The 13171-nt window shown below is 40.8% G+C and overlaps 1 protein-coding gene across 9 annotated transcripts in view; it reads left to right on the forward strand.

Annotated features, from left to right (window-relative positions):
* LOC119377038 (probable phosphorylase b kinase regulatory subunit beta) overlaps positions 1-13171 on the forward strand; it is a 63736-nt gene that overhangs the window by 45445 nt on the left and 5120 nt on the right. For all 9 annotated transcript variants that reach the window (XM_049411170.1, XM_049411167.1, XM_049411142.1 and 6 more), the window contains 10 exons: positions 2197-2279; positions 3331-3421; positions 4154-4327; positions 7121-7247; positions 7331-7388; positions 8030-8120; positions 10066-10265; positions 11052-11106; positions 11194-11273; positions 12235-12367. In XM_049411170.1, the coding sequence (XP_049267127.1) occupies positions 2197-2279; positions 3331-3421; positions 4154-4327; positions 7121-7247; positions 7331-7388; positions 8030-8120; positions 10066-10265; positions 11052-11106; positions 11194-11273; positions 12235-12367 (1092 nt within the window). The remainder of the gene's footprint in view (positions 1-2196; positions 2280-3330; positions 3422-4153; positions 4328-7120; positions 7248-7330; positions 7389-8029; positions 8121-10065; positions 10266-11051; positions 11107-11193; positions 11274-12234; positions 12368-13171) is intronic.

A 13171-nucleotide genomic window follows, 5' to 3' on the forward strand; every position in this document is an offset into this window, starting at 1 on the left:
TGTAATGACGTGACATTTCAGGGCAAGTGATATTGTACTTACAGTCTCTCAAGCATTTGGTAGCTTTTTAAATGTGGCTAAAACTGCAATTACAATCAGAGTCAAATAGTATGTCTACTTTGAAACACTTTCATTATAAGGTGGGGTCATTTTTTTCATCATGTATTTGGCAGACTTCATATCAGGTTTTGCTGTTCATGATGCAGTGCCTCACATCCTGTACACCTCCTTCCCCTTTGTTATTCATAGGTTGGTATTTTATGGTATACATGTTTTCAGTTTATAAAAGCATGAAAGTTTTGGGAAAATGTGTGTGAAGTGAAGGGCGCGATAGCCTATATTCACTATATTCTATTTTATGCTTATCAGGCAGTGTTGCGGCGGCCAGAGTAACTTTCACATGTGCTGTGTTTGTGTCTCAAAAGTGCCGCGTGTCAGCGATTTATAAGAATGCATAATTTGCCGTTGCAGTAATTTTGTACATTGTATGTAGTGTGTGAAAAAAATTATTGTGTGGAAGCCATTGCATATATCTGAGCCTATTTACTTCGGAACTGCAGAGTGATGTGTTTTTTTCCACACCATTCCTACGACTAAAACGTGAAGCATCACTTCCTGGAGTTAACATGAAATAAAACAACAAAACAGTGCACAAGCACTGATTAGTGCAGCACTAGCTCCATCTGTTAACATTCTTGTATACGAAAAAGTGTATAAAAATACCAGCTTTTTACAAAACATGCAGAATGATAGATTTCTAGGACAGTACTAGTATTGGCATAGCTTGGACATTTTCTAGGAGAGTACTATTATTGGCAATGAAGGTCAGGAAATTTGTTGTCCATCACCTGTTAAGTATGAAACAGGGTATAAAATTAGTTCAGGGATGCGACAGCTGTGCCAGTTGTGCCAATTTGATACAATTCCTTGTTTTTGTGCCAAGCTGTGCCCAAACTGTGAAGTTTGTTGAAATTGCACCATGCTGCGCCAAAATGCCCAACCAGCTTCAAAGTTTTCTTAGTTGTGCTAATTTTAGCTAGAAATAGGGGCCGCAGTGGCCGCCTGCAGTTTGGACATCATCATCCAATCCAGACGCGCAGAAAAGGCATAGGTGTGCTTTATGTTGGGTGCCCGCAAACTTTTTTTTCTGCCGGTTACAATGCATCTCTACATTGACATTTAAAAATTAAAGCGGAAGCTCTGCATAAAAAAATGTTAGGATGTGCCACCAGTGCATTCGATGGAAATATTGGCCATTTGCCTGCAAACCAACTCTGCTGATTTGCCCGGGAGGCTCCCAAAATTTGAGCAATCCTCCCAATTATACAGGCATAGCCATCTCCCGATAAACAGACCCAACCCCACTGCAAGAGATAAGAACAAAGGACAGCGGTTCTAAAATTTCCTGGCCTTAATCTATTGTGTACAAAATACTTTTTAAATCACTTTCGCCGCAGTATACTGGTGTCTTGCGCTAAAACGTACTAAGATTGGAAAAGGGCTACGGGACGCAGCACATACTGTTCCTTCATTACACGCGTGTGCATGCACTGTATAATTGCGAGTACTAGTATGATTGCTGACGTCTAAAAAATTTACTGGTAACCACTCAAGGGCTGTCTGTGACATTTCAGCAGCCTTGAGAAACAATAACTAAAAACTTTTGCCTATTTTCTTTTTTCGCGACCCCCACTCACACCTGCTTTAGGATTCTTACTACTTTTGAGGTCGTCATGTTGGCAGGTCCAGATTAGCATCTGCAGCGCCTGTGAAATTATTTGACAGGTGCTGCAAATGGTAATGTGGACTTCGTCATTGTTTGTTCTGTGGGGTGGTTCAACACACTGCTTTTATTGAAGTAGCAGAGCTCACGTGCACGAGTTAGCTGATGTTGAATGGTTTGTACATCTTTTTGTCTTCTGTTCTGAAAGTAAGCCTTATTTGGTATACTGCTCCAGTTTGAGATTTCGTGCTAAAAATAATGGAGTTTTTTTTTTCCCCCTAATCTACTACAAATTTGCATTTTCCTGCTCAAAAAGCAATGTTTTATTGCTCCAAAAATTGCTCCAAATCCTATTTGGGCTGTTGCACCCCTGTAAGTTACATGATGCAAAATACCTCGAGTGTGTCACTTGTTTTTCTGTTGAAAGAGTTATGTGGGCAATTACAAGTTTGTTCTCTTTTTCCACACTCCAGAATGAGCTGACGTTTGTTGGAAAGTACTGGCGTATGTCTGGTAGGCCAACACTTGCCATTGTTATCAGAGAAGATAATATGAGGTGGGTTATTTTCTGATGCAATCTTTTGGATTATGTAATTCTGTTATGGTCGATAACTTAATACAGGATAATTTTCTCTACAGCTTTACCCCTGCATTTCATGATGTTTGTTTTCTTGTGAAAAAAAAAATATTTTTGATTGTGCCAGAAACTCATATTTACGTCACTTTTTGTAAAAAAAAAAAAGAAACAGTGAGTTGTTCTTATTTTATGATCTGACATTATGTATCATGTATGATGCACCATGCAGTTATTAATATTTTGAAATCCTATAGAAATATGTTTGAATTGGAGAAAACCATAAAAAAAAATGTTGAAACCGTAAAGGAACTGTAAGCTTCATTTTAACAAATGGTGCATATTTCTCACAGCTCACTTTAGTAAAAATTTGCTTAAAATGTGATCACATTAGTTATAGCGTTTAACCTGAATCATTTAGTGCACTTTCTTTCATGCAAATTTTTGCTTTGCTTAGGCTTTAGGAGCTTGGCACAATCAGAAAGAAATGCTTTTTCCCTCTTTCTCTGAGATTGCTCTTGTTGAGGCTCTTGTCTGTAGCTCTTTCAACATGGCTGGCCCCATGCTATATTTTTTGTGAAAACTGCTAGAATTTTATAAAAAAATAAGAAGTATGTATTAAAAATAAAGTTATTCAATCAATCAATCAATGCGAACACAAATTTTTGGTGCCAAATTTGTTTTCTTGCACCAAAACAAATCGCTTTCATTCACAAAGCAGCCCATGACTGCATGCTGTATTGTATGCTTCACTTGCAAAACCACGGGAATGTCTTCGTCATTGAAAACATCACATTTGGCTGAGAAAGTGCAAACCCACCTCCCACCATATTTTACTGCATTCCCTTGCAATGCAAGGTTACATTAGCCTAGTTCGCAGATGTTTTGCTCATTGTGTGACAAACTGCCAGGATAAATGTCTGAAGTGAAAATAAAAAGGAAAAAAAAGAATAACTATAGTGCTGATTGCTTTATTTCAGTGTAATGGGGCATTGGGATTAAACTTAATTTTTTTTTCTTTCCTCTGTGCTAGAGATGCACACTTCAAGGAGCTGCTAGACCTCTTGGCGATGCTGAAAAAGGGCCACTGTGACGGGCTGAAAGTGCGATTGGGGAGGCTACAGGTGAGTTGGTTTATCACTTTTTTTTGTCTTGATATAGAGACTGAACAAAATTATGGTGATGGGGAACAAATCTTATAGTGGTTTTGACTGCGCTGTAACAAGGACAACAGAAGAACAGAAGACAGCACGTGCGCAGCCTTCTCTTCTTCTGTTGTCCTTGTTAAAACCTTGTTAAAACTTTTGTTGTGCAGTTAAAACCGCTACAAAATGAGTTTCAACCGACTAGCCCAACTTGGGGCTCTTCTGCAAGGGGAAGAAAGTCTTCTTAATTCCTAGCAAGACAGAAGTAGGAGTGGTGAGAAGTTGTCAGGGGGGATTGATCGGGGTATTGGTGTTTGGTTCTTTAAACAAGGGGAGATAAAACCGTGAATGGCATCTCAGGGTGAGTAGGTACTGCTAATCTATTTCACCACCTAGTATTCTAAGAAAAAAGGGGCTGTGCATTTAATGGCTCAGAATGTTTCTTCAATGTTTTGAAACCACTGTTCTGAACAGAATTCTCTAGGTCTCTTGCTGTGGCCTTCTTAGAGCTTTTAGTACTGTCAAGCCGATTTGAGGGCATTTTTTTTTTTAATTCTATGCGAGCCTTGTCTCAACACCTCAGCTCATCTTTTTTTTTTTTCCTTGTTACCTATGAACTTAGGTGCCAGCTGCATCAAACTGTTGTTGCAGATTTCAACTGTGAAATTGTTCTCCTTCACATAATCTTGGTTTATTGGCTCTATTATGCAGAACCTCATTTCTTCATCGTGCATTGAGCACTTGGATTTCCTGCACCTGCTGCCGCATGATGCTCTTCCCAAGTTTGATGCTTTCCAGCAGCTTGAGCATACCAACACTGGCTACCAGAGCCTAACTGATGTGTCCAAGGTCCACAAGTACAGTGAGCCATCCTATGATTATTCGGTCAGTGGTTTATAATATGCTCCTTATGCTTACTTCATTTTTGATAAGAAGCATTCCTGTTAAGTCATTTAATTAAGTCAGTCACTGAGGCTACATACCGATGTGTGTTTTCTGAAGCTCTTGTCACTAATTGTGTGTCGCGCCAGCAAAGCTAGTAGCAGTGTTAATTCACTCAACACTGTGATACCAAACTCTAACTTTGGGATAAATGAACTCCCTTCCTCTGTTATATTTCATGTTGTTTGAACAAATTTGGCAGATGCAGCTTTTTTCCCGTTTTGGTTTAACCTTAGGGGTCCGAAACCCTTTCCCACCTTCTGTCCGTTCTGGTCCGAAAGTTAAAGACTCAAAGCTCAACTGAAAGAAGTTTACCTACTCTTTTACAGATGGCGCATAATATAGCGGGAAAACGCGCGCTTAAATCAACCGTGAAAGAAGTTGTCCAACAGTGCCCGCCCACGAACCGCTGCGGCTTTCTTGCGTTGTCAGACAGGGGCCGACAACGGACCGCAAGGGGTTAATATGGGGCTGTAGATGATACCTTGACAAAAGCTAATCATTGGGACTAGCTGTACTACAGTATTGTTTAGAATTAGAAAGTGCATATGCAGTGCAACTTTCCGCTATAAACAACCTTTTAATGTATAGCTATTGACATTTTCTTTTTTTTTTTCTTCCTTTAAGATATTTAGTTATGTCAGTTACTGGTGTGCAAGCCATGAGAAAAGTACTTTTGACCTGAACTTTTTCCATGCTGATGTATTTCACATCAGTCATACTTAGCTAGCCACAGTTATTAGACACTGAAATAAATTTAACTTGTGAGTCCACATTGGAGTCTTAGACCAGGAAGTCTGTGATGGGAACAAAGTTTGCATGAGCGACTCCTTGGCGATGTATGACCGCCAAAAATAGAGTGCTAGTAATTGACTGTATGGTAGGGGCGTAGCCAGAAATGTTTCGAGAAGGGGGGAGGGGGGGTTCAACCATACTTTATGTATGTTTGTGCATGCATTTCTATGTATTTGTGTGTATATACACAAAAACACCCCCCCCCACCCCCTCCTCGGCTATGCCAGTGCTGTATGGTAACGACCAGGACAAGTTTTGCTCAGAAGAAAAGGGTGTGCAAGTATCATTCCAGTGTCAGTACCTCAAAATTATAGTTCAAGGTGGCTTCTTTAATTAGTGCAAATGAGCTTTCCTTGTGGTATTGCACTATGCTAGTGGTTGCTTAACCAGCTGTAGAACTTTCCAGGGGCCGAACATACTTGCAGGGGAGTGCTCCTAAAGCACTCCTGGGATGGGAAGGTTTACACCAGCCTCAACGGTTTCACTGCCTATGGCAGCATGAGCTGTCACTAAAGCACTTTCAGACCATTTCTAAGTCCTCCCATTCACCTGCGGGAAAGCTTCATTAAGTTGTTTCCCTCAGAATTCAAGATTTCTGGTTTTGTCGCGGCTAGCTGCTGGAGTTAGCCTTGCAGATCTGCTGCCAGCATTATTCAAGTTCTATATGTGCTTTGTAATCTGCTGCTGCAGTAAATTTCGCGTGCACTAGGTGAACTGTAACTTTGTCGACTCCTTTGAAATGTACTTTTCATTTTCTTATCACTCTCAGTAGTAATGAAGTGAAACTTCGTTTTGAAGAACTTATTATTGTGTTTGGTTGGCCATAATCTACATTTATACAATCACATTTTTGCTTTAGAGCTCTGAGAGCTACCATACCATAACAAATATAAGTCATGATTAGAAAATTAGGAGAAAATGAATGAAAATAGCCTCTTCACATCTTTTATGTATAACAGGAGGAAGGAAAACAAATAGAAGTGGTCTAGGATGCCTATTCTTTTTTTTTTCAAGCTAAACTGTCTTTGAATCTTTTTTTTTCTTTTATCTAGCTTTCACTGAGATTTACTGAAGCATGCCTTGCAAAAGGCATGCAGAAAAGGGACCCTGCAAAACTTTTTGAACATAGTCAGAAAACGTTGCTCGTCAGTAGTCGAGGCTCCCGTGAACTTATGAGCCAGATATTATTGCACTGTATGCAGCAGGGAATTTTGTGTCAAATGTGGCCAAGAATTGCTTCCACTTTCTTTCACAAAATTGTCACAAACTATCCAGCAAGCAGGCACAACAATTTCATAATCAGGAGTGGGTGGAGGCCATGGTAGGTGCTGTGGAGGCAGCTACATGCTGCATCATGTAGGTATAGCACCTGCCACAGGGTGCCATCACATGCTGGTGCCGCACGCATCTGAACCAAAATCAGTAGCCAATATGTTCAAAGAACAAAGAAAAGAAAATGTGCAAGGCCATGACACGCAGCGATGTAATTTTTGTGTGACGCATCGCCCTTTTGCCATCCACCTGTGTAGCTTCCAGCGCACTTGTGGCTATGAAACTAGAAGCAAATCACATTACTTGTGTGATAACTCCTTATACTTGATGGATTTCGAAATTTTTTGTGGCACGAGCTTTCCCAGCTGACACCCTTAGTAAGGTCATTTTGTGATAATTCGGAAAGGCGTTGCAGGGCCCCATTAATGTGTTGTAAAAATAGTGTGAAAAAACTCACTGTTCGCCAATATGCAACACAACATAAAAACAAGTTTGATTTTACCATCTCTTACCTTGCCAGATAAGTTAGCACATTGGTAATGTTAAAAACCTTATTTGTATGCAACATGCAGTCACTTCTTTGTCACCTCATATCTTCATAGCCTTCTAGTAGCTTGTAGGTGCATTTAAAGTAAAGCAGCATGCCATGGCCTCCACACTTTGTTGCAGTCATTCTACTCAAAGTCAAACAATGAAATCATAGAAGCCCTGGTCAGCGTGGACACACTGAATGGTCAAAGCCAACTGCTGGGCATCTTGTGGAACAGAGTGAGCCCAAGCTTCACCATAGATGGAGGCATGTATACTTCCTTATAAATCACATTATTCAACTATTCACACCATATTCAACTTTTTTTTTTTTTTCACTTCTTTCTTCAGTGATGCTCAAGGACAGGCTGGAAAAGCTAACAAGACAGGCAGGTGCACTCAAACACTGGTAGGATCATTGCACTTAATTGTGGTAATTACTGTGATGTGCAGTAATTGCTGTAATGTGTTGCAAGAACTGGGGACCTTAGCATTAATTAACATTGTTATTGGCAGTGGCAATTCAAGAAGCTCTTCTTTGTGACACTTTCTATGGATATGTAATGCTTTGTTATGACATCTTATGTTCTTTTGAAGATTATGCTGTGATCTTGCCCTCATAAATAACTACATTATAGTTTTGAATCTCCTTATTATACGAATGAAGTGCTTTTTGTATTGTTTTCCAAACAAAATTTTCCAATTTACTTACTAAATTAAAGATATATACACAGGCAGGAGAAGAAAGGAATATTGCACTATCATACTTTGTCACCTCTTGATGTACCCAGTGTTCAAGATCAATGACTGTGGTACTAAATCGCCTAAACATACCCTCTTGCTGTTTATTATACCCATTGAGTAAAAAATATTGGCACGGCAGCAAACCTTATCACAGAGCCCATATTTTCACTGGTTTCTAGAAGGTAGTCATTTTGACAAATGATGTGGTGTTCTGTGGCTTCTTTTATTTTATGTTCTGCTTCAACATTTTGTTGTCTGAAGTAACCACTCAATATATATTTACTGTGGTACGTGCGTGCCTTCTAGGGCAGTTGTGCGTCGCTGCTCCAGCATTTTGGGAAAGGTTGTGGACAGTCTCAGTCCTTACATCACAGCCATATTGGTCAATGGAAAACAGGCAAGTTTAATTGTTTTAGCCACATAATGCACACAACAGTCTTGCAGGCATAGCAAATAAGAAGTGGGATTAACTATAGTACTAATGTAGAGTTTTGAGAGTGCTCTGGACTGCAAAGCGAGCCAGTATCTCAGTCACAAAAGTGATTAATTCTGGGTGTTTATTCAGATCAAAGGTTATGAAACTAAAGCTTTCTTGTTTTGTTCTGATGTAAGCAAAGAAGATCCCGAGGGGCCCTCACCAGGTCCCGATTGCAAATTTCATTTATGCACTTGAAGTTGAAAGGTACTATATAGACATTTTTTACCTAAATAATTTTTCAAATCAGTTCACTGTTGACGGAGTTGGAAGGAACTGAACTGTCCTGTTGGCACATTGCCAGGTGAGCTTCAGTGCCAGGAAAGACACTTCCCCCCTTTGCCTAAGCCACTAGTGTGGGCAAGCACAGTTTTTCCCTCCATGCTTCCATGGAACATTTGCTTCGTGAACTGTACTTGAATGAATGAATGAACAAATTAGTTAATTAATTACTTACTTAATATGTGTGCATGTGTACTGGGGCAAAGGGACTGCATCACATTGGCCTTATTATACCAATACCCTTTTTTAATGCAGAGTATTCTTTGCCAAGGTGTCCTCTGATGTCTTCTAATCCATTCGTGTCACATTGTGTAGCAAAAAGCCTGTAACACAGAAAAGTGCTTGTATGAGCACATTATGAGAAAGAAAAAAAGTAGCAACAACAGCTAAGCCTGTACGGAGTGGCCATAGACTCTTAATGAGTGCTTGCTCGAGCAAGTTATACAAGAAAAATAAATAAATAAAAGCTGCAACAGACAGCCCTTAGCAGAGAAGGCAATGGCACACAGGCAAGTGCTTTCATGGGGACATTAAGAAAAAAAGAACATGCTCTAGCAACTGACACCTTTCAGATGTACAGTTTGATTGAAACTAAGTGTGTGAGAAGGCAAATTGTGCACTGAAGACTGCATTAAAACAGCAGAGTCACTATAGCATCTGTAATGTTAAAAACACGTAATTCATGGTAAAACATGCTCAGTGGGGGACTGTCATAGCGTGTATCGTATCCTTTGAGGCGCCTCTCATTATGACTCTGCTCTCGTATCGATGTTTACGTTGTTGGTTCCTGCCAGGTAGTATAAGCCCAATAAACAGCTCCCAAGGTTACTCTGCTCGATATACAGCCCATCAGTAGGGAGTTTATGCCTGAATCTTTTTCTCTCTCTTGTTTTATTTTACTTAACAGTGCATTTCCTGTGGCAGCATTGTGCATTTTCGCATTGGATGACTATGACTATTTTCACATTCCATATCCAGTGACTTTCCAAATGGGGCATATTGCATAGGGGCACTTGTATGTGTCATTCATTCAAGCAGTGACTCCCCGACTGTAATATTGACTGTTTTCGTGCCCTGTAGCCATTTCATACTTTGCAGGTGTAATCACTGCCATGTGATCTCCACACTGCACTTGTTTGTTGCACTGAACAAACAAGCTTGGTGAGGGGCCCTTCAAATCCCATGCAGTGCAGACTTCTCTACACTCCTTGTATGCAACATGGTGCAGCACATTGAAACACTGCATTATTGGGGTGTGGTTGACAGGTTTGGTTAGCAGAGGACTGAATCTTTGTTGGGTTATACCGATCCTCGCCAATAATGAGCTAAGCTAGACTGTGGGTAGTGTCTGGTGACACAGTGATAGAGTTGGCAGCTTGCAGACTTTACAGACACCGATTTGCATGTTTGCGTATGCGCATGTGTGCTTACACACGCGTGTGTACATGAGCGACAGAGATAACTTTTTCTGGGAGTAACACAAGTTGTGTAGGATTGTGCCTTACGTTTAGTGACACACAATTCTCGGTGCCACCAGATCTCATACATCATTGTTTGCCCCCTTTTTTTTCTTATCCAACTTTAGATCACTGTGGGTGTCTTTGGCCGAGATGAAGCTGTTATTGATAAGCCATTGACCCCAAAGGAAATTAAGAGCATTATTTATGCACAGTGCAAAGATCATGTATACCATGCTGTACTGCTTCAAGAAGTCATCGTTTATGTTGGTCGTCTCATCTCCACCACACCAAAGCTTTTTGAGGGCATACTCAAGATCAGAACTGGGCAAGTTCACTTCCTTTATCCATGTAGACCTAAAGGTAACAAGGTGTCGTGTGGTGAAACTCTACCTTTTGTACACGAAATTATGCAATTGGATGACTAGGTTGTGAAGTTTAATATTGAAAACTGGGAAATGTCGCAGGGGGGGGGGGCAATTTGGACAGTGCAAAAGAAAGGGCTAAATAGTTGCTTTTCTTTGATGCCTTGCACTTTGGAAATTGCATAAGCAACACAGTACATGACAGCAAATTACCAATATTATGTGGTATGGGACAAAAGAATTGTGTATCTGCTATCACCCTATGAACTGCCTGAACAAACCTAGAATTTGAAATGATATGGATATACTACCAGGATTACTTAGGTTTCATGTGTACAAGGCTTGGCAGAGGCACAAGTACTGTGTAATGCTAAATTTAATGTTCTTTTATCATAAATTAACTTGGTAGCTTGCACTTGTCTCCTGTGTCAGTCATTTTATATGCATAGCTTAGCAAAGTACTAACATGCTGAAACTTTGAGTTTGCTGCTTTTTTGCATAGTATTATTGCAAGTCTAAGAAAAGAAGTGCAACTGTCAACTGCTAAGCATGGAAGTAGGCTACAAATATTTTGTAGCATGCAATGTTACATGGATCATGATCCATGCCATTTATAAAACTGTAGCTTGTGTATGGAGCTGGGCATTATTGTCATCTGTTATTACTACTGACAGTCTTTGAGTTCTGTATTTTTTGTGTTTACTGTGTGCACATACTGAATTTCATTTGAGGTATATAATTTTTTTTAGGTCTGTACTTCATGCAATGAACCTTTACCTCAAGTTCACGCAAGCTTCTCCTCCGGTATGCAGTTTGCTGTGTTTTTATACGTAGTGTACGGAGTACTGTAAGGCATGCTTCCTGTTTTATTTTTTTCTCCTTTTATTTCAGACGCTAGAAAGTCTTTCTCCGAGTGAGCTGAGGAAAGTTGTGTACAACGTGTTCACACTGCGTGACAGCACTGATGTCAAGTGAGGATGAGCTTTCCACTTCCTCTTTTTCCTCCTATTTCGATCCTTCATGGTCCTAAATTTACAGACTTACAAAACAGCACAGTCAGAAACCCTTTTACTAGTTTTGAGCTTCACAAGAACAGCATACCTGTACGTGCAAAGACATTGTAGCATATTTGTTTTCTATTCTTGTGCATTCCTGTTCTTTTTTTAGCCTTGGAAGCGGTGCGGTACAATGTAAAAAAAGGGGGGGGGGGATGAACTTGCAGGCTGGACACAGGTAAGGGAAATGGACAACACAAATGTAGTTTACCTTTAATTTCGTCCGTTTCCCTTCCCACATGTCTGTGTCTGTGTGCCTTACTTATTTCTTTGTGAAATCCCTGCCAAGTAGCTTAATTTTCTGTCATTCTGATGTATGGTACCACATTCTTCAGGATGCATCCCAGGATCTCTGGTGCATACCTTGTACTTATTTGATGAGGTCTTGTCTGGTGGAGGGATATGATTTTCCTCTTTGCTAAAGTCATCATCAATTTTGCTAACAGGCAAATGATTCCTGTCAAATGTGTGCATTGAAATATCACCATAATCATCAGTTGTGAAAAGGATACTCAGTTGTTGATGGCACTGTTATGCTTAGTTGGACAGTTTGCTTTTGTGTGGCCACCTATAGTGAAGTGGATAATGACAGGAGTGGCCACTTATTTAGGCAGATAAATGATGACACATCCATCGGGAGAAAGAATGTGCACAGTTTAAAAGGCCTTGTTGGGTGCCTCCTGACAACAGACTGCAAAGGGTTAATAGTTTTTTGCACATGCATCAAGCACCAACTTTTAAAATTTTCCCTACTCATAAAGCCAATATTCCAACCTGTGTAGATGCCTTGTTTCTTTTCGTTATGCAAGGCTTTATAGCTATTAATGCACTTTGACCTGTAATAGTTGCTAACACACCACATTTCTTCATGAACCAGGTTGTCTCAGCACTGCACGAGACAGATAGAAGGGGCATTATGCAGAGTGCCCAAGGACTTCTTTGACAGAGTGTGGGATGTCATGACACGGACCCCAGGAGGAATTGTTGTTGCTGGGCATCACCTACCACAGGCAAGTCCTCACTTAAATTTTTACCAAAGCTTATATTCAGAATAAAGGAGTATGGACACCAGAGGCCTCTGAGATGCTCTTACACTGGGGGGGGGGCAGGGCAGGAGACTCGAAACATTTGTGACCACTCATCGACCATTTGTTAACAGTTCACTGTGCCTGGAAATCGCTAGGCATTAAAAAATAATAAAATTAAAACAGTTCAGCGGAAGAGAAAACTTAGTCTTGCTACCTAAAGCCCCTCCATGCGTTTTCCGCCGGCTAGGTTAAGTAGCGCCAACTCGTCCGCCCCCACTCCCTTTACACCGGTTCCCCGCCTAGCGGAAGCCAAAGTGCCGCCATGATGTTTCTGCTGCTTTTCCGGTTGATGCACCTGCCCCATGCCCGCCCATGCCCTTGCGACGCAGAAACACCGAGCGAAAACTCGCTCGGCGGCAGGCAGTTTACGACGAACCTCAAAACAACAACACTTGCGAAACGGAGAAGCAAATATGTGCTTTCTCGCGTGTGCACATGTGTGCGCAGAAACAAGATGGAAGGAAAAAGCGGAAGGAAGTGGCTCAAGAACTTCCTTCCGGAAGCTCCGGAACCGGAAGTGGGCGTCGTCGTCGAACAATAGATGGCGGTACTTAAAAAAGCAGCAGTAGACGCGATGGAGGGACTTTATTGCTACCGACAGTAAGATCTTGATTTGTGCGAGCTCGTGCACAGTTCTTCAAAAACACAGTACAAATAAAACAGGACAAAAAGAAACACAACCATGTCACAAGCACTACTACCGAGTAGTACACACAACCAACCACA

This window comes from Rhipicephalus sanguineus, chromosome 1, assembly GCF_013339695.2.
Source record: "Rhipicephalus sanguineus isolate Rsan-2018 chromosome 1, BIME_Rsan_1.4, whole genome shotgun sequence".
NCBI classification, from domain to species: domain Eukaryota; kingdom Metazoa; phylum Arthropoda; class Arachnida; order Ixodida; family Ixodidae; genus Rhipicephalus; species Rhipicephalus sanguineus.